The 20,174-nt window shown below is 57.9% G+C and overlaps 1 protein-coding gene across 1 annotated transcript in view; it reads left to right on the top strand.

The window, feature by feature from the left end:
• The window catches only part of DNAH1 (dynein axonemal heavy chain 1), a 73,084-nt gene that overhangs the window by 21,651 nt on the left and 31,259 nt on the right, over nucleotides 1-20,174 (top strand). Inside the window, exons 9-33 of the mRNA XM_065885906.1 lie at nucleotides 419-630; nucleotides 1,321-1,619; nucleotides 3,020-3,170; nucleotides 3,884-4,077; nucleotides 4,173-4,398; nucleotides 4,883-5,002; nucleotides 5,383-5,465; nucleotides 6,505-6,646; nucleotides 7,142-7,297; nucleotides 7,706-7,904; nucleotides 7,984-8,237; nucleotides 8,811-9,023; nucleotides 10,567-10,731; nucleotides 11,452-11,573; nucleotides 11,732-11,837; nucleotides 12,421-12,600; nucleotides 13,246-13,386; nucleotides 14,006-14,169; nucleotides 14,399-14,512; nucleotides 15,268-15,456; nucleotides 15,740-15,845; nucleotides 16,550-16,663; nucleotides 17,120-17,269; nucleotides 18,761-18,847; nucleotides 18,940-19,126. Of these exons, the coding sequence (XP_065741978.1) occupies nucleotides 419-630; nucleotides 1,321-1,619; nucleotides 3,020-3,170; nucleotides 3,884-4,077; nucleotides 4,173-4,398; nucleotides 4,883-5,002; nucleotides 5,383-5,465; nucleotides 6,505-6,646; nucleotides 7,142-7,297; nucleotides 7,706-7,904; nucleotides 7,984-8,237; nucleotides 8,811-9,023; nucleotides 10,567-10,731; nucleotides 11,452-11,573; nucleotides 11,732-11,837; nucleotides 12,421-12,600; nucleotides 13,246-13,386; nucleotides 14,006-14,169; nucleotides 14,399-14,512; nucleotides 15,268-15,456; nucleotides 15,740-15,845; nucleotides 16,550-16,663; nucleotides 17,120-17,269; nucleotides 18,761-18,847; nucleotides 18,940-19,126 (4,074 nt within the window). The remainder of the gene's footprint in view (nucleotides 1-418; nucleotides 631-1,320; nucleotides 1,620-3,019; nucleotides 3,171-3,883; nucleotides 4,078-4,172; nucleotides 4,399-4,882; nucleotides 5,003-5,382; nucleotides 5,466-6,504; nucleotides 6,647-7,141; nucleotides 7,298-7,705; nucleotides 7,905-7,983; nucleotides 8,238-8,810; nucleotides 9,024-10,566; nucleotides 10,732-11,451; nucleotides 11,574-11,731; nucleotides 11,838-12,420; nucleotides 12,601-13,245; nucleotides 13,387-14,005; nucleotides 14,170-14,398; nucleotides 14,513-15,267; nucleotides 15,457-15,739; nucleotides 15,846-16,549; nucleotides 16,664-17,119; nucleotides 17,270-18,760; nucleotides 18,848-18,939; nucleotides 19,127-20,174) is intronic.

The raw sequence follows: 20,174 nt of genomic DNA, 5'->3' as shown, positions 1-20,174 counted from the left end.
GTGTGAGGTACCCAGGAAACTGGGGTGGGGTGCAGACCATGGGAACTCCCAGGGGCCTGATGCCCACGTCTTCCTTTCTTGGTGCTCCAGGGCAGGCCCCAGATGGGCCCCAGGGGTTGTGTGCAGGTTGGCTGGGAGGGAGTGAGGAGGGAGCCCATGGTTCTCACTCACCTTCAAGGGGCCTGTGATCCAGAGTGACCTGGAGGGAATTGGTTTACCCACCCCAGAGTGGGCATTTCACTGTGGAGCCTTGGGGTCACCCAGGTAAGCCATGGGGAAAGAGGGGTTCCAGGGACATGGGTGTCTCTTCCAGGGAGGAGGCAGGAGTTGTTCCCTCCATCAATACCTGGTAGATCCACCCTGACCCCTGGTACATCCAAGGCCCATCTGACACTGGCCCTTGACCCCATCCCTGCAGGTCTGGTGAGTGTCCCCCAGTACCCATTTCAGGAACAGAAGGCAGACTTCACCTTCGTGTCCTTGCTCACACGGTCGGAGGTCATCACGGCCCTCAGCAAGGTGCGGGCTGAGTGCAGCAAGGTGACCGCTATGTCCCTCTTCCACTCAAGCCTCTCCAAGTACAGCCGCTTAGAGGAGTTTGAACAAATCCAGTCACAGACCTACTCCCAGGTGCGTGGGCATCCAGGGCACAGAGGGTGATAGCGGGCCAGGGCCTCGGAGCTGATGGACACAGACAGGGGCCCTGGGAAGCCCGGAGTTGATCAGCCGAGAGCCCCTGCTTTCCTTAAAACCAGGCCTTGCCTCTTCCTAGACCTTGCGGGAAGCTGGGGTGGGTGCCAACCGGGTGTTTCATCTTAGAGAGAAAAGGAAAACCAGGCTGGGCTCCCTTTCTAGTCCTTTTCCATCCCAACACTGGTGGCCTCTGAAGCAGACTCCCAGTCTTGGAAAGGGGAGCAGGAACCCCATGCACCCCCATATCTACCTGAGCATGGGAGTGTGAGGGGGAGAGGTGCAGCCTCATGGGAGACAGGCACCAGTGGGCCCAGGAGGAGAGCTCCTTTCTGCTCCACTCTGTGCCTCGATCTCTCTCTCTCTGCCTCATTCTCTGTGTCTCTGTGTCTCTCCCTTGGCTGGAGGGAAAGCCCTGCTTTTGCTGCCCCTCCCTCCCTCATCCCCCCACCTCCAGAAGCCCTGGTCCCTGTGGGTCATAGAGGGTGTTGGTTGGCAGGGCTTGGCAGTAAGTTGGGGTTGTAGGGAGATCCCTTCATGGTCATCTGAGTCTGGAGAGTGCCCGAGCATGGTGGCTGTGGGCAGTGCGCCCCGCAGGCAGCCACGTGATGCCACCTGTGGCCACCGCAGGTGCAGATGTTCCTCAAGGACAGCTGGATCACCACGCTCAAGGTGGTCATGCGCAGCAGCCTGCGTGACATGAGCAAGGGCTGGTACAACCTCTACGAGACCAACTGGGAGGTGTACCTCATGTCGAAGCTGCGCAGGCTGATGGAGCTGCTCAAGTACATGCTGCAGGACACGCTGCGCTCCCTGGTGCAAGACTCTCTCTCCAGCTTCGCGCAGTTCATCAGCGATGCCTGCTGCAGCGTGCTCGACTGCGCCGACGACATGGTCTGGGGCGAAGACTTCATAAACAGCCCCTATAGGTGGGGCTCGGCTGGGCAGAGGCACCTGTCGACACCAGAGCTGTTCCTTGTCAGGTGCCGGCGGCTAGGGCGGTACAGGGTCAGGGGGCCAGGCAGCCAGGGGCAGGGTGCCCAGCACTGCTGGGTCCTGGACACAAGGGTGGGCCTGGCTCCTGCCCTGGTTGCTGGGAAATGTCCCAGCAGCTCTGCCTGGCATGTCTTCTGGTGACTTCCATCTCTGTCACTGAGTTCCTCAGTTGAGAAGTGTTTTTTGAGCACTTGCCATGAACCAGGTGGGGTTCTAGGGGAACAAGAGGGGTGCGGCCCCTGCTCTCACATGGGCACAGACAGCAATCAAAGATACAAACAGATACAGTTATTGCTGATCTCGGCAGGGGCTCTGACATATCCAGGAGAGGGGACGTTGCCAAGCGGGTCAGGGAGGAAGTGGCATCTGAGCCAAGAACTGAGACAGAGGAAACCAGCCATGAGGGGATGGTGGGGAGCGGGCACCAGCTGGAGGGCCTGGAGCCACGGAGGGAAGAGAAAAGTTGGGGCCGTCATGGAAGGAAAGGCCAGTGGCTATGGCTGGAGAGGGAAAGGCAGGGAGGGTTGGTCAGGATGACTCGGGAGAGGTTGCGAGGACCAGGCCAGACCATATAGAGCCTCCTGCGGTCATGGTTGGGGGCTGGATTTATTCTGATTGTGGTCAGCAGCCATCAGAGGGGAGTAACAATCCAAATTATATTCCAAAACCATGCTCTGGGTTTGTGAGGATGAGTGAGGCAGAAGAGAAGTGAGACCAAGGCTCTTACCATTGTCTAGAAAAGGGGTGATGGGGCTGGGTAGGGCAGATTTGGGGCAGTGAATAGGCCGTAGTGCTGGGGAGAGGATGTGTAGGAGGAAGAGGGCAGGGGAGGAGACCAGGCTGACTCCTGGGGTCCACTGAGCCCTGGTGGGAGTCAGGGAACATGGAATGTCTGAAATGCTCATTTGAGGTCAGGGTGGTTGACAATCCAGAGTGCGGGGGAGGCTTGGCTGGGATCTAGGCTTGAAGGTCGTTGCATGTAGTGGGTGTCTGGAGCCAAGGATGGTGGGCTCCCAGGGATAGCATGGACGCCACAAGTGCCCAGGGCCTCTCCAACCTTCCCTGATGACCTCAGGACTGCGTGGAGGTCGTCCTCCCTCTCCCTGGTGCCCATGGGCCTCTGGGCAAGTGGCAGGAATGGAGGAGCCTGTCTGGTTGGTGTGGGTCTTTCTCTCTGGTAACTTGGAGGTTTCTGGGAAGAGGGCAGAGGCAAGTCTCGTGCATGAAGAAGCTCCAGAGCCATAATGCCGGCAGCAAGGGAAGGGACTCGGCTTCCTGTGCGCAGCCCTCTTCAGGCCCCTGCCCACAATCCACCCGACCACTGTCCCTGCAGGCCCCGCAAGAATCCCCTGTTCATCGTGGACCTGGTGCTGGACAGCTCAGGGGTGCACTACAGCACGCCGTTGGAGCAGTTCGAGACTTCTCTGCTCAACCTCTTTGACAAGGGCATCCTGGCCACCCACACGGTGCCCCAGCTGGAGAAGGTACAGCGGCACTTATGCCAGGGTGCTGCCACAGTGTCAGAGCAGTTCAGCTTCATCATGGCTGGCAGTGTGCTCAGCCCTTTAATTCTTGAATAGCTCATTTAGTCCTCACCACAAGCTGAACTGGGTACCATTAACATCCCCATTCTGTAGATGAGGCTTGGAGAAATTTTGCCCAAAGTCATATAGCTGCTAAGGGTCAGACCTGCGATTGGAACTAGGCTCACTCACCCACTCCTGCCACAGCCATGTCTGACCCAGATCCCATCCAGCTCCTGACCTCTCTCTTCCACTCAAGATGTAGACAGAGACTGACCTCCACTCTTGGGACCCCTTCTCAAAGGTCCTCATTTGTCACCACAGCACAGCCTGCTACCCCAGGCCCCACAGCTGCTGTAACTCCAGTCCCCTCTTCTGTCCCTTGCTGGTCAGTCAGAGACATCAGTGACCTGGTTGTCCTGTTGGCCTTGAGCTGAGCCAGGCAAGGTAGAGGAAGATGCTGTCCCTTGGTGGGCCACCTGGGCCTCCCGCCTTGTATTAGTCCACAGCCTCATCTAAGAGATGTGGCAGCAGACCCTCTGCCCTGCCCCCACCATGCTGTCTATGCTCGGCCACGCTGCCGCTCACTCAGTCTTTGGACCACACTCCAACCCTTCTGCCCGCCTGCCCTGTGGCTCATCCAGCTCTGTGCGCCTTCCCACCTTGCCCCACAGCTGGTGATGGAGGACATCTTCATCAGCGGTGACCCCCTGCTGGAGTCGGTGGGGCTTCATGAGCTGCTGGTGGAGGAGCTGCGGGCCGTCATCGCCAATGCTGTGTGCAAGGCCACAATCCCACTGCAGGCCTACGCCAAGGAGTACAGAAAGTACCTGGAACTGAACAACAATGATGTTGGCACCTTCCTCAAGTGCGTGGGTGCGTCAGAGTGTGTCTGCCTGTCTGTGTGACCCCCACTCACCCTCTCACCACCCTCTGCCCCTTGTGGGTGCCCGCTGTCCACAGGGCCTTCCAGACGCAGTGCCCGTCGGCTGAGGAGGTGCGGGAGGTGGTGCTCACCCACCTGCAGGAGAAAGAGATCCTGGACAGCTCGTTGCCCAGCATCATCATCATCGGTCCCTTCTACGTCAACGTCAACAACGTCAAACAGAGCCTGTCCAAGAAGTGCAAGGCCCTGGCCACTTCCATGCTGGACATCCTGGCTAAGAACCTGCACAAGGAGGTGGATGATGTAGGTGCCCACCTGCCCGGGCCCAGAGACCGCACCAGCACACACACCGTGCATATGTAGTGAACTCCCATGAGTGAGGCTCAGGGGTGTCTGCAGACATCCAGGCCAATGGAAGGGTCTGGAAGTCACCCTGCCTCGACCCTGCCTGGGGTCATATGGGAGGTCCCAGGAAGTGGGGGCTTCTATCTTTTCCCCTGGACTTGTAAAGAGCTGGGAACCCCTCACAAAGAACACCCTGAGATCATCATTTCGCAGAGCTGAGGGTGTGCAGGTGCAGGCGGCTGGGGAGGGGGAAACGCACTGCGTGACCTTCAGCTCCCCAGTGTGCTGGAAGGGAGCATCTCTTTTCAGAATGCACCGTAGGATGTGGTGGGGTGGGGGCAGTTCCCTGTTGGGAGATACTGGGACCAAGAAGGAGGAGCAGGCCCCTGGGAAGGCAAGGGAGGGGCACACGGCCTCCCCAGCGCCCTCCCCCTCCTGCCAGATCTGTGAAGAGTTCCGCAGCATCAGCCGCAAGATCTACGAGAAGCCCAACAGCATTGAGGAGCTGGCTGAGCTTCGTGAGTGGATGAAGGGCATCCCCGAGAAGCTGGTGGGGCTGCAGGTGAGGTGGGTACACGGGGGGCTGGGGGCTGGGGACAGGCAGGGGCTGGGAGAGCAGGAGCCGGGAGGCTGGGAGTGAGGTAGACACACAGGGGACAGTTGGCCTCGGAGGGTTATGAGGCTGGGTGCACGATGCAGATTCAGAGCTATGCTGTTTGGGCGGTCAGGAGGGCATGAGTGGGGGGCTGGAGTTTGGAGGTGTGGTGGCCCAGGCCCTTGGAGCCCTGAGCCCAATGCTAGCACCTCCTCCACCACCCCAGGCCTCCCCTCTCTGGAAGAGGGCACCCTCTCCCAAACACCCAACCACTTTGGGGAGCCTGGTCCCAGTTACCCTCCCACCTCCCAGGTACACATAGTTCTCATCAATGCCTATACATGCAGGATCGGATTGTGAAGGTCATGGACGACTACCAAGTCATGGACGAGTTCTTTTACAACCTCAGCACAGATGACTTCAATGACAAGTGAGTGTGAGGTCGATCCTCAATCCAGGCGGGAGGTGGGGGAGGAGGTGCTGAGCCATGGCGGCTGCAGGCTGTGCGGTCACACGGCTCCACGTGGGCCAGGGCCACGTGGCCAGTGGGGCAGAAGGAAATCGTTTGGCCCTCTTGGTCTAGGGACCCTGCTGCCCCCCACTCTGTCTCCATTCTCTATCCCATCATTGGCCTGACACACACATGTTCACTGGGCCTGGGATCCCCTTGTTTGTGGTTGAGGCCCTTGGGGGTCCTTGGGAGCATGGCGAGAAGGCAAAGCCCAGCCTGGTGGGTGGTCCCTGGGGAGGAGCACTTGTCCCCCCCCAGCTCAAGAGCCTCATAGGAAATAGCCTCAGGTTGGGACTGCCTTACTGAGGCCAAGAGACCCCTTGCCCAGCCTGTCTTATAGCCTGGGGCTGGCTCCAGGTTGCCAGGGTCTGGGAGAGACTGGCACTGTCTCCTGGGAACCTTGCCCAGGAGCCCTAAGTCACCTGCTTTATGGGACATCCTGGTGCTCAGGGTGGCCTCCCCCACGATCTGCAGCCCAAGGCCAACTGCAAGCAGAATCTCTGAAGCCCACAGGGTCACCAGGTCAGCCAGGCAGAGGGAGTTGATATGAAGGAAGCTGGTCTGGTGGCCCTGTCTGGTCACCAAGGAAATGCAGGCCAGAGGCTGTCACTTTGCCTCATCTGAGCCGAGGCCCCTTACAGACCTGGGGAACTCAGGATCGCTTCTCTCATTTTGGACACCATTCCCTTCTTGTCCTGTCACTGCTCTGGGCACATTGGGTGTGCATCTCCCTGGAAGCTGCCCACAATCCCAGGGCGGGGACTGCTTTCCCTGCCAGGCAGCCCCACACTGCAGTGGTGGCAGTGGCTGCCTCCAGGCTCACTTCTACCTCCCGGTTGCCTAGCCCCGGCTGCTCCAGCTGCCGTCTGGATCCCCCATTCTCCCCTTCACCCTGGCCTGCACACCCCATGATTTCAGTGTGACATTCCCCCCCATAACCCATCCCTTCCCCATCCAGATGGGCTGCCAGCAACTGGCCTGCTAAGATCCTCGGGCAGATAGAGATGGTACGGCAGCAACATATGGAAGATGAGGAGAAGTTCCGCAAAATCCAGATCATGGATCAGAACAACTTCCAGGAGAAGCTGGAAGGGCTGCAGGTGGGGCTGGGTTGAGAACACACACACACCACACACCACACACACACACACACACACACACACACACACACACACGCGCACACACACACACACACATACACCCCACACAGCTCTCCAGGGCCAGGACTTGCCCCTTGCAGTCAGGAGGTGCTGTGTCAATGTTTGCTGGGCGAGTGAACAAGTAGCTAAAAGAATGAACTGAAAGGCCAGAGAGGTGCCTGGGCAGCAAGTTCCAGGAAATTTCAGAGTAGCAAAGAGCCCCAACCCCTCTGTTGTGTCCTCATGGGCACTGTGTCTCCATCGGACCTTGCTGTGTTACCTTGGGGTGGTCAGCTGCCTGTGATAGGCCAGGAACCTCTCACTCCAGGAGAAAGTCCCCTCAGAACTGGGAGATGTTGATGCTCTGGGGACCTCAGTTTCCCTGGGTGTGCACAGGGATGCGTGGGTATAGGTGGGCCCACAGAGGCATCTGATCCCTTGTTCCTTGGCCTGCAGCTGGTGGTAGCTGGCTTCTCCACCCACGTGGAGATTGCGCGAGCGCATGAGATTGCCAACGAGGTGCGCCGGGTCAAGAAGCAGCTGAAGGACTGCCAGCAGCTGGCGATGCTCTACAACAACCGCGAGCACATCTTTGGCTTGCCCATCACCAACGTAGGCCTCCTCTGGGCTCACTGCCCCCCAGCCCTGAGAAGGGCTCGAGGAGGAGCCCATGGCATTTGCGGCCACGTCTGGAGCCAGCTGCCAAGTAGCAGGGCCCTGGCATTTGGGGTGGGGGGGCAGGACTGAGCAGGCTGCAGAGAAGAGCTTACCCCCGTCTCCTGGCCCCTAGGGCGAGGAGGCTGCCTGGACCCAAGCAGGAGGCTGGAGGCTCAGTGCAGGCCTTGCTCAGCCACTCAGAGCCCAGAGCCCATGGGGGGAAGGAAGAAGGGAGGCCAGGCCTGAGTCCATGGGGACAGGATCAGGGACAGCAGCCAGGAGCAAGGAGGGGCCCCAGAAGGAGCATTGTGGAGAGAGACTGGGGAGCACCCTGACACAGCCCCAGCTTTTCTGCCCCTGCAGTATGACAAGCTCTCCAGGATGGTGAAGGAGTTCCAGCCCTACCTGGACCTCTGGACCACAGCCTCCGACTGGCTGCGCTGGTCGGAGAGCTGGATGAACGACCCCCTGTCAGCCATCGACGCAGAGCAGCTGGAGAAGAACGTCATCGAGTCGTTCAAGACCATGCACAAGTGCGTGAAGCAGTTCAAGGACATCCCAGGTAGGCAGCCCAGCCAGCCCGTCCCCTCCTTCCCTGCCTGTGCCAGCTGCCTCTCACTCCTGCCTGCCCTGCCCGGCAGCCTGCCAGGATGTGGCCTTAGACATCCAGGCCCGCATTGAGGAGTTCAAGCCGTACATCCCGCTGATCCAGGGGCTACGCAACCCTGGCATGAGGACCCAGCACTGGGACATGCTGTCCAATGAGATCAACATTAATGTCAGGCCCAAGGCCAACCTGACCTTCGCCCGCTGCCTTGAGATGAACCTGCAGGACCACACTGAGAGCATCAGCAAGGTGGCCAAGGTGGCTGGCAAGGAGTACGCCATCGAGCAGGTGGGCTGCCACCAGCAGGCCCGCCCTGCCCCACCCACATGCTGCCCAATGGTGTGGGAATGTGACAGTATGGGGCCCCATTCACCAGGCCAAGAGGTTGAGGTGCATCCTATTAAGTGCGTTAATAATGCATATGAAGTGCTTGGCATGGTGTCTACCACCCCTATTATTATTCAGTTATTCCTCTCAAGTTATTCCTCTCTCAGGAAGGTGCTGATAGCATTACCTCATTTAACAGATGAGCAAATTAAGGCGCAGAGAGGTTCAGCAATTGGCCAAGGTGGCATAGCCAATAAGGGCTGGAACTGGGACCAGAGCTCCTAACCAGTGCCTTAGCTGCCTCCCAACATGCTTGTTCATGCATGTTGTACACATACACCACATGTGAGAGCGAGTCAGCCTTGGATTCCGATGAGGGTCCATGGGGGATTTGTTGACCAGACAAGCTGAGAGTTTGCTGAGGGGGCCTGAGTGAAGATCATGGCCGGGTAGAACCTGCCCTTCCCCGCCCAGTGCTGCTCAGTGTGGGCCGGCTCTTTCCCGGGACCCAGCCTTGACTCGTTCCTACTCCAGGCGCTGGACAAGATGGAGAAGGAGTGGTCCACCATCCTGTTCAACGTGATGCCCTACAAGGAGACAGAGACCCACATCCTCAAGAGCCCAGATGAGGCCTCTCAACTGCTTGATGACCACATCGTCATGACCCAGAGCATGACCTTCTCGCCCTACAAGAAGCCCTTCGAGCAACGCATCAACTCCTGGGAGAACAAGCTGAAGTTGACCCAGGTGGGCCCTTTCTGTCCTCCCCTCCCCCATCCCCCCACCCTCACAGCACCCTGTCCCAAGGCTGCTCTTTATGGTGTCTGGGTGGGGCTGGAAGTGGTGGAGTGCCTTGCTGAAGGTTTGCACAGCTCCTGGCTCTCTGCCAGTCCCCTCACAAAGAGGAGGGGGACTAGAATGGGGCTCTCCATCTCAGGTTCGGCTGCTGGAGGAGGCAATTCAGAATGTGCCGGTGGGGCCAGTGTTTGGTCCAAAGCTGCAGCTGAGGAGGGGCATGAGAGCTGCCAGCAGACCCCCAAAGTGATGCCTAGGCTTGGGACAGCTAGGACCTCCAGTCTCAGGACTTTCTGGGCTGGACACCACAAGGCCCTGAGGCTCCTCAAAGTCCCCTCCTACTCGGCCCTGAGCTTCTCACTCGCAGCTTCTCACTTGGAGCTGGCTTGGGGTAAGAGAGCCAGGGCACTAGGGACCGCTGCTCTTTGGGGCTCTCAAGGCCAGTGGCCGGCCCTATCTGCAGAACCCTGAGGTCAGTGCCAGGGCCAGGCCTACTGGTATGATTCTGACAGCCCCATGCTGGGAGCTGTTCAGAAACTTCCAGTGAAGGCCAGAAGCTGAGCGAGGAGGGCCTGCCTGTATGTTCCTTGGGTCACCCAGAGAGGCCTGAGCTCATCAGCATTGTCCCTGGGTCTCCGTCCTTTGCTCACACTGTCCTCTCTACCTGGAGTTCCATCTCCTCCAGGGCTCAGCATCGAGCGGCCCTCATTGATTCCCCCACACCTGAATGCAAGGTATTCCCATCGAGGCCCTTGGTCGGTGCCTCTTACAGAACCCATCACACACACTGGGCCCTTGGTGATTCAGAGGCAGAACTGGCTGTTTAGAGGATTGTGGGCTCCTCAAGGGCAGGGACCACACCCTCCTCTGTTTCCTCTGGAGCCCACATGGACTTGACCTGGGCCTGACACAGGCTGGCCACAGCACACTGTTTCATGAAGAAGAGAATGAACAAATGAATGAATGGGTTTGCACTGATAGGAAATGGCAAGAGATGAATTTGGAAAGGGGAATCTGGAGGCAGAGGGGAAAGTGGCTTGAAGAGGTCTCACTCTTGGACTGATGTTTCACAGAGTATTTTAGGGGATCTCAAGCTCAAGTCCCAGTACACCTCAAAGAATCGAGGGGTCATAGACCCAGAGTCCTCCCAGGAGAGGAGACTGGCTTGGTCTTCCATGCACTGGGCTCTTTCCTTGTTACTTTAGGGTTTGCTAGTTGGGGCGTGGTTCTCTCATAGGAAGACTGGCTCCCCTGGCTCTGTTGGAGGATTGGGCATCCTGTGGGGGCTTTGCGGTTTCTCTGGAGGGCAGACATCCATGCAGCCTCTTTGCTCCCAGGAGTACCGTGGCTGACAGCGCCATCTAGAAATTTTCCCGTGGACACTGGCTCTGGTGCCCAGTGCTCTGCCTAGAACTCTAGTGGGATAGAATGTCTAGGTCATGGGGGACAGGACCCAACTTGGACCCCAGGCCCTGACAGTCCATGCCCTGTCCAGGAGGTGCTAGAGGAGTGGCTGAACTGTCAGCGGGCTTGGCTCTACCTGGAACCCATCTTCAGCTCTGAGGACATCAACCGGCAGTTGCCGGTAGAGAGCAAGCGCTACCAGACCATGGAGCGGATCTGGAGGAAGATCATGAAGAATGCCTACGAGAACCGGGAGGCGAGCTCACCCGGGGATGGGAGGGGGAAGCTGGGACTACCGGGGAGCCTCCTGGTCTTGTCTCTACTGAACAAGAAAGACTGGAGGACAAGTCCAAGGCTTTGGTCTTGGCCCGTGTCCCCCTGGGTGGGCTCCCCAGTCTTGAGAGACATTCCTCAGAAACACAGCAGTTGATGGTTTTCCCCTTGGAGATTTTCAGTCCACAGTAGTATTTTTATTATTTAATTAAATTAATTAATTAACTTTATTTGTGGTACGCGGGCCTCTCACTGTTGTGGCCTCTCCCGTTGTGGAGCACAGGCTCCGGGCACGCAGGCTCAGCACCCATGGCTCACGGGCCTAGCCGCTCCGCGGCATGTGGGATCTTCCCGGACCAGGGCACGAACCCGTGTCCCCTGCATTGGCAGGCGGACTCTCAACCACTGCGCCACCAGGGAAGCCCCACATTAGTATTTTTAAAGACCCTGACAAGTCCTACAGCAAATCAAATTACTTGGCTTTGGTTAACCCTATTTATTTTGATCATAGACCTCTTTTCTGTGGGGCTGACAGGGGTGATGGAGGCAGCCCCTGGCTCGGGGCAATTTTCCTGCCCCCGTTTCTTCACGGGCCCCACTGAAGGTCTCTACGTGGCAGGCATGGGTCCTCTGTGAGCCCACCTTGCTGTTTCCCAGTCAGACCGCTCTTACTTCCAGTTTCTCTCTGACCCGGGCCATCCAGGTGATCAATGTGTGCTCTGACCAGAGGCTGTTGGACAGCCTGCGGGACTGCAACAAGCTGCTGGACATGGTGCAGAAGGGCCTCAGCAAGTACTTGGAGACCAAGAGGAGCGCCTTCCCCAGGTGGGCACCATTGGCCCATGCCCACTCTGTCAGTGCCTGCCCACGAGGCTGGGGCCCCAGTGCCCCTCCAGGCTGGGGTGCAGGGATGTCAGTGGTACTGGGGCAGCTGGGACCCAGTGGCTGCCTGACCCACTCCCTCACCCCTGTTCCCCTGGCAGATTCTATTTCCTGTCTGATGATGAGCTACTCGAGATCTTGTCCCAGACGAAGGACCCCACAGCTGTGCAGCCCCACCTACGCAAGTGCTTTGAGAACATCGCCCATGTGGGTAACTGGGCCAAGGGCTCAGGGCCAGGAGCACTGGGGCACCTTCCCAGGGAGCACACCTCTTCTCTCACCTCAAGTCTCTTTAGCAGGAAATGAGGTGGCAAGTGAGATTCCTGGCTCTTAGAGACATACCTGGGGCCTGTGGGAGGAAGGTCAGCTGCAGAGCCCTTGGCTCAGGGTTGGGGGACCCTTGCTCCCAGCTCACCCAGGGGATCCCTGGCCCCTGCCATACACTGAGGTTCTGGCTAGGCTGAGAAACCCATGAGGACAGAGGCTCCTGACTCTCCTTCTCCTCATCTTCGTCTATGAGGGAGGCCACACAGGCTTGCGCAGGAGGGGGACATGCAGGGCAGGCTTAGTCCCCTTCCCCAAGTGGGCTGTGCCACAGCTGGGGACAAGGCAGTCCCATCTTGCCCACAAGCAGTCAGGGAAGGCCCAGCCAAGGTGGAGCTCTCTTCCAAATGTGAGAGCCACCTTCTGAAGGTGGAGGGCACAGGCAGGGTCAGCGCTGGGGCTCTGGTGGGCAGGGCTTCTGGGCACACTGAGGGTAACCCCACTCTTAACTGCCCCCTGCCCACAGCTGCTCTTCCAGGAGGACCTGGAGATCACACATATGTACTCGGCAGAGGGTGAGGAGGTGCAGTTGTCCTTCTCCATCTACCCATCCAGCAACGTGGAGGACTGGCTGCGGGAGGTGGAACACAGCATGAAGGCCAGTGTGCGGGACATCATCGAGAGAGCCATCAAGGCCTACCCCACAGTGAGCCACGCCTCCCCTCCCAGCACAGCCTCCCAACCTACTCGTTCTTCCGTTTGCTCCTTTCTCAGTGCCTCTGTGCTCTATCACGGGGGCTGGGCTACCTGTCTACCTCATCCTCAGTCAGCCAGAGTGTCTCTGGGGGCAAAGGGTCCTTGGGGCCCACTCAGGGAGGAATCTGAAAACAACCTCTAAAAAGTGAGAGTGGCTCCTAGTGATAATCAGTTGCTGTGGTTACGTTTCGTGCACTCACTGTGTGCCAGGCCCTGGGATGGGACTTCACCCCCATTACCTCTCTCAGCCCCACAATCAGTGGCTAGCCTGGGTGTTAAGCCTTATCCTACAAAGTAGCCGAGAGATGTTTCCTGCCCAAAGGGCATGTGATTCATAGGTGGCAGTCAGGATTTGAACCCAGGACTGTGTGTTCCCCAATCCTGGGCTCCCACCCCTCTGCTTCCAGGTCTCCTCTGCAGAGGAAGTAATGACTCTGCCCAGCCCTGAGAGGCCCAGAGCTTAATGGCTTCTCTGCTTTCGAGGTGGAATTAACAACCTGAGACCAGAAGCACAGATGACATTTAAGGGAAAAACAGTGTGCAGGGTCGGGGCTGGCAGCTTCCTGGGTCAGCCCCGTCTGTGTTATCGTCCCAGATACTCAGGACTCAGTGGGTTCTGAACTGGCCTGGCCAGGTGACCATAGCCGGGTGCCAGACCTACTGGACCATGGAGGTGGAAGAGGCTCTGGAGGCCAGCAACCTCAGTACCCAGCTGTTCCCCCAGCTTGCCCGGCAGGTGAGACTCAAGGGGGTCACCATCTGCTCCCCACAAACACCCCACACCCTGGGAGAGCCCAGGCCTTCCAGGAGCTTTGTTGTGTACTGATCCTGGAAGAGGCCTGTTGTTGGAGCCAAAGAGTAGAAAGTCAGACACCCTTGAAATGAGTGTCTCATGACCAGCCACAAGTGGGAGGTATTGGGGCTCTGAGGGGAGCTCTGAGGACAGGCGGATGCCCCTCACCCTAAGGTCACAGTGGGAGCCTCCTCCTGAAGCCCTCCTGGGCTACCCCGCAGCCTGCGCTCACTCTGTGCACTAGCTCCTCACCACACTCCTTCCTCAAGCTCCTCGCCAGGCCCCACCACCTCACCTGGCCCTTGACACCATAAGCTGCAGGGAGGCAGATGCCATGCATGTGCCTCCATTTTTATCACTTCCCTGCCAGACTTCCCATGTGACCAGTGCCCTGCCTGCCCTCCCCCTGCCTGGTCACTGCACCCCACCCATCCCAGACCATCAGAAGCCCCCAGAAAAGAGGGGTGGTTCCTGGTGGAAGCCCACCCTCTGAACAAGGGAGGGGAAGCCTGCCTGCAGTGTGGCCCTGCCCATTCCTGATGGTGTCCCCTGACTCCTGCAGCTCAGTGACCTGGTGGCACTGGTGCGGGGGAAGCTGTCCCCCATGCAACGAGCTGTGCTGTCAGCACTAATCGTCATCGAGGTCCACGCCAAGGATGTGGTGAACAAGCTGATTGAGGAGAAAGTGGTCAGTGTGAATGACTTCGAGTGGATCTCACAGCTGAGGTGAGGAGGCAGGCGGTGTGGCCACGTCCAGGGCCAGAGCAGCAGCAGGAGGGGTCAAGGGATGTGGGGAGTCAACTACAATAGGGTGGTCCCAGCCCTCGGGGCCCTGGGGCAAGTTGGGCGCCTAGATGACTTCACTCCCCAAAATAACCGCCTCTCCCCTACCACATACCCTGCACAATGGACCGTGGTCCACATGGCCTGGGAACCTATCTCCCTGCAAAACCAGGTACTACTGGATGAATAACAACCTGTACATCCGGGTCGTGAATGCCAAGTTCATCTATGGCTACGAGTACCTAGGCAACAGTGGGAGGCTGGTGATCACGCCCCTCACGGACAGGTGAGTGCCCCCCTCCCCACGTACCCTCCCACACTGGGCCCCTCCCTCCAGTTCTGACTGGCCCAGGAGTCCAGGACCCACAAGGCACAGTCAGTCCATCAAAGGTTAGTAGCTCAGCTTTCGGGTTTAAAACTGGCTCTGCCTGTCATGGGCTGGGCGACCTTGGGCAGGTGGCTCAACGCCCCCTATGCCTCAGTTTCCTCTGCAGCTTCCTCAGGGTGGTTATGAGAGTTTTGTGAGCTGATGTGTAAAGCTCTTAGCACCTGTGTGGTGCTGGGTAAGCATCTAATGGGTGTGGGCTTTACTGATTTTATCAGTCAGATCCTCCTTTCAACACGAGAGAGGAATTGATTTTGAGAGAAACAATGGGCGAGTCCCTTGACAAAGTGAACACTTCTCTTCTAAAGCAATCAGTTGTTTCCTCTGGCTGTCTGTATTTAGTAGCAGCTGGATTTTCAAATTGGGTTTTGAGGAAAGGAAGGGAAGAGTGGCCACAGGTCAGCCATCCTGGCAGGTCCCTGAGCCAAGCGCTGCAGGGCCATGGGGTGGGGGAGCACTGGCCAGGTGGACGAGGGCTCCAGTCCTGACCCTGGCAGCCAGGGCTGGGCCTGCCTGGGGCCCTGAGAACAGGGAGGAGCAGGAGCTGCCCCTCCACAGGGCCCAAGACGGTGGGGGATGGGGGCTGTCTCTCCTCATGCCTTTGGAACTCCTGAGGAAGGTGCACAGCCCACACCCATCTCCTCTCACTCCCACAGGTGCTACCTGACCCTGACTGGGGCCCTGCACCTCAAGTTTGGGGGTGCGCCAGCTGGCCCAGCTGGCACAGGGAAAACTGAGACCACAAAAGACCTGGGCAAGGCCTTGGCCATCCAGACCGTTGTGTTCAACTGCTCTGACCAGCTCGACGTCATGGCCATGGGCAAGTTCTTCAAGGGCCTAGCCAGGTAAGGCTTGGTGTGCAGGTGGCACAGACAGGGCAAGAAGGCTGAGCTCTCCCGGGACATTGCCGAGAGGAGCCTCACGGTTTGGTGGAGGGGAGGGGATGGGATAACAGGAGTCAAAGGCTCGGCCCCTGGCGGCCACTGGGACGGGGTGGTGGGCGGTGGGATTGTGGCTGAGCTGACAGAGAGCGCCACTGAGGGCTTCCTCCCCAGCAGAGTCAGCGGGGGCCCCTGGAGGTGCCAGGTGGCTCTGAACTCATATCCCCCCTCAACATTCTCCCCTCAGTGCTGGGGCCTGGGCCTGCTTCGATGAGTTCAATCGCATCGATATCGAGGTGCTGTCTGTGGTGGCGCAGCAGATCACCACCATCCAGAAGGCACAGCAACAGCGGGTGAGCCTCCCGGGGGCCACCCCTGTCCACGCCCCCCGCAACTGACCACGTTTTTCCTTCAGCTATACCCGTCCCGCCCATGCCGCCTTACAGCCCCCCACACTGGTGGGGTGAGAAGCCAGGTGCTCAGGCCTGCCCTAAACCCAGCCTCTCTCATCTCACAGGGGACTGGGGTCCCCCCAACCCCAGAAGAGCTGTCTCTGGGGGACTTCTGAAGCCAGTCGGGGAGCCCCATATCCTTACCCCACTCTGGGTACAGCTCCTAGGCCAAGCTGCAGTAGATGAAGCGGTCCCTCCCCACATCCTGACCGTTATGGAAAGTCCCAACCATTTGTCCTTCTAGTTTTGTTCAGGGTGGTCAGAGGTCTTCTCCTGGGGATAAGAGCTGGGAGGCTGGCAGGTGTCCCAACCCCAGTAAGGCGTGGGTCCTAGTAAGGGCTGAGTTTGCCCAGGTCTAAGGAGAATCAGTGTTGGGAAATGGGGGTGGAAGAAGATATGTGAAGGGAAGGGGAGCGGGACCTGGGAGGCCACGGGTAGCCAGTGGGATCAGAGGTCTTAGGCCAGATCCTGAGAGAGGAGCCAACCCATGGTCAGGGGTCCAGTCCAGGCTGACCAGTTATAGTCAGGACAGGGACATCAAGAAGGGATGAGGGGGAACATCCAGAGGATGGGGCAGGTGAGCCAACCCCTCCCTACCCCTGTAGGTGGACCGCTTCATGTTTGAAGGTGTTGAGATCCCACTTGTGCAGTCCTGCGCTGTGTTTATCACCATGAACCCGGGATACGCTGGTCGCACGGAGCTGCCCGATAACCTGAAGGTGAGTTCGGACCTAGGTTTGTCCAGGAGGCTGCTCAGGGTATTGGGAAGCACCAGAGCTGTGGCCTGGGCTCAGAGATGCTAAAGCACTTATGCAAGTACACACAGCTGCTGGATATCAGGGACTGTGCTTCCCCATCGCAGCCCTCCTGCCCAGGGGCCCTGAAGCCCACCCCCAGCCATGGAGAGGAGGGCCCAGGCTTGTCCTCAGGGCTTGGGAGAAGGTAAGGGGCAGGTTCAAGTCAACACAAAGGACCGGTTTCTAACGGGCAGAGGGATCCACTCATAGGGGCATATAAGCCTCAGCTGTGGTAGGCGCAGTGGAGGGAGGATCCAAGCGTTGGTGGGGGAGGAGGGCAGTGAAGCTTCCTTCAGAGGACCAGACAGTCCAGAGAGCAGGTGGTGCTCTGGGAGGGGAGGTTGGCCTCTCCATTCACACGGACACCATGTGCCCCAGGCACTGTTCCGGCCTGTAGCCATGATGGTTCCAGATTACACCATGATCGCTGAGATCTCCCTCTACTCCTTTGGCTTCAACGAGGCCAATGTGCTGGCCAAGAAGATCACGACCACCTTCAAGCTATCCTCCGAGCAGCTCAGTTCCCAGGTGAGGTCATGCCCTAACCAGGTTCCAGGGTCTGAGAGCTGCTGCCTTCCCCTAGCAACCCTAGGAGATAGGTATTACATCCCCATTTCTCAGCTGAGAACACTGAGGTCCTAAGTAGGCAGGAGCCTGGCCAGGCTCATGTGGTGCACAGGGGGGCTGGAGCAGGAGCCGGGAACAGATGCCCACCTGGGCCAGTTCAGGTGCAAGCGAGGGTCAGCCAGTAAGAGACCAAGAGCCACACAATCCAAGGCTGGATAGCAAGTGCACCTAGGTCTCGTGGGACCAGAGTGGGACAACCAGCACCCCCTCCACCCGAACCTCCCAACACCAGGGCCTTCCCCTCAGTGAGCTGAGCCCAGGTTCTAGGGCACATACTGTTGGTATAGGCACCAGCACTGGCGGATGAGCTTTCCTGTTTGACTCCAGTCTCAGGCAGGCTCCCCCTTTGCAGTGGCAGAGATGAGCCCTAGCTCTGGGCTTACATGGTCCCAGCTTAGTTTCTTAATGGTTCCAAAAAAGTCCCTGGTGTCACCCTAATGGGCCCTCTTTAGGTGACCTGCTCATGTATGAACACCCATCACTGTGGCTTGGGAGACCATACTGCCTTTGACCAGGTGGGGCCCACCAAAACCCATGGGCTAGAGGAGCATTCTGTTACTGGGAAAAACAGCAGCTGTCCACAGAGTGCACCATAGGTGCCAGTGCCTCCACACACCCTTCTTTCTAACCATCCACTTTCAACAATGTACCCCCTCAATAGAGCAGCTATCCCCACATTGTTCTGGAAATGCAATCAACCCTTCCCAAATGCTGATGACCCAAAGCCAAGCCCAGTCTCTTCATCCAGCTCCAAGTCCAAGATTTCTGGGAAATGTGCTGGTCTGTGGGTCAGGTCCAGATGTAGCTTCCTGGTCTGGCACCATGAGGCAAAATGATAAGTTTAACTATTTCCAACACACCTGCTATATAATGGAGAGAAACAGAACCAGAGGCAAAAGCGGGGAAAGCCAAGGTAGTACGGCCGAAAGGGTGGGTCTGGAGAGATATGATGAATGTTAGAAGGAAGCTTAAAGGCCATCGAGGCAAGTCTGCTTGTGGCACAGATGGGAAACTCTTTCATCCCCTTTTGAACAAAACTTGAGTGCCTCCCTGCCCTTGGCGCTGTGCTGGGACTACAGGGATTGAGCCATGACCAAGGCAGACTCCTCACTCTCAGGGGCCAAGAGGCAAGCAGGGGTGCAGGATAGGTAACCTGGTAAGGGGAGTGGGCCACTGGGGCAGTGAAGTAGAGGGCACCACAGGAACCCAAAGTGGGGTACCTGGCCCAGGCTGGGGAATGCAGGTGGGTGCGGATGGCCTGCAGGGGAAGTGACACCAGCTATGAGCTAGGCGATGAGGCACGGCCAGGTGTCAGGTGGGAGACAGTGTTCCAGACAAAAGACCCAAGAGGGACAATGCTCACCCACACCTCCTCCTGTATGGTGGTGACAGGATCACTATGACTTCGGGATGAGAGCTGTGAAGACTGTGATCTCAGCTGCCGGGAACCTTAAGCGAGAAAACCCCAGCATGGATGAGGTGAGCTGCATCCAAAGAGGTGTCTGGGGAGTGGGGCTCTAGGGAGGCTCTGGAGCAGCTAGAGGGGTGTCTGACCTGGGCCTCTGCTGCAGGAGCTGATTTGCCTCCGGGCCATCCGAGACGTGAATGTGCCCAAGTTCCTGCAGGAGGACCTCAAGCTCTTCTCTGGGATCGTGTCTGACCTGTTCCCCACCATCAAGGAGGAGGTGACTGACTACGGCATCCTAGACGAGGCCATACGCAAGGCCTGTGAGAAGAACAACCTCAAGGACGTGGATGGTGAGCCCCTGGCCCTACCGTCCTGTGGTGCCAGAGGAGGGCTGGGTCCAGCCCCCCCAGGTTGCAGTCCAGCCTCAGGGTCCTTCCCGCCTGGCCAGGCATGCGGCAGGCTGGGGCTCTCTGCCCCTATCTCCGCTGGGACACTTCAGGTGGTGGGAGTCTAGGGAAAAACTCTCCTTCACTCTCACATCAACACTTCTGACACCAGATGTATGGGGTTTTACCCCACGCTCATCAATTCTCGAACACAGCTGTGTTCTACAATTCAATTCAATCCTGACATTAATCAGAGTTAGCATAGACCCCACAGGTTACGGGCTCAGTCCCACAAGACTGCCCCCACTTCAGATACTAGTCACAAGTACTGGCTCCCCAGGTTACCCACAACCTCTGTCCTATTTGGCTACAAATCAGAGGTTCCCATGATCCCGCCCCCCTCCGGCTTGATCATTTGCTAGAACAGCTCAAAGAACTCAGGGAAACACGAACGCTTGCTGATTTATTATATAATAAAGGATGTGATAAAAAGGATACAGATGAACAGCGGGATGAAGAGATACATAGGGCGAGGTCTGTCCCTGTGGAGTGGGGGTGAGTCACCTTCCCAGCCCGTGGATGTGTTCACCAATCCAGAAGTTCTCCAAACCCTTACTTTTGGGATCTTTTTCTGAGGATTCATCATGCAGGCATGGTCACTTATTAACTCCACTTTCAGACCCTCTCCCATCTCCGGAGAATGAGGGTGGGCCTGAAAGTTCCAAGCTTCTTCCGGTGACCAGTCCCCTCCCAGGAGTTCACCACCAAGAGTTGCCTCATTAGAACATAAGATGTTCCTAACACTTGGGAAATTACACAGTTAGGAGTTCTGTGTCAGGAACCAGAGACTAAATATTGAAACTTGAAGGTTCTCCAAGCACCCCTATTTACAAGGGTTTGAGGAGCTCTGCATCAGGAACCAGGAACAGAGATTGCCTATTATTTCACAGTGGGGAAGCAGGTGCTGCCCTTCCTCCCCGTGGAGGAGCAGTCACAGCTTGGACCACACCCT

Source organism: Phocoena phocoena, chromosome 10, assembly GCF_963924675.1.
Source record: "Phocoena phocoena chromosome 10, mPhoPho1.1, whole genome shotgun sequence".
NCBI classification, from domain to species: Eukaryota; Metazoa; Chordata; class Mammalia; order Artiodactyla; family Phocoenidae; genus Phocoena; species Phocoena phocoena.
The sequence above is the reverse complement of the archived record's forward strand: the minus strand, read 5'-3'. Positions and strand labels throughout refer to the sequence as shown.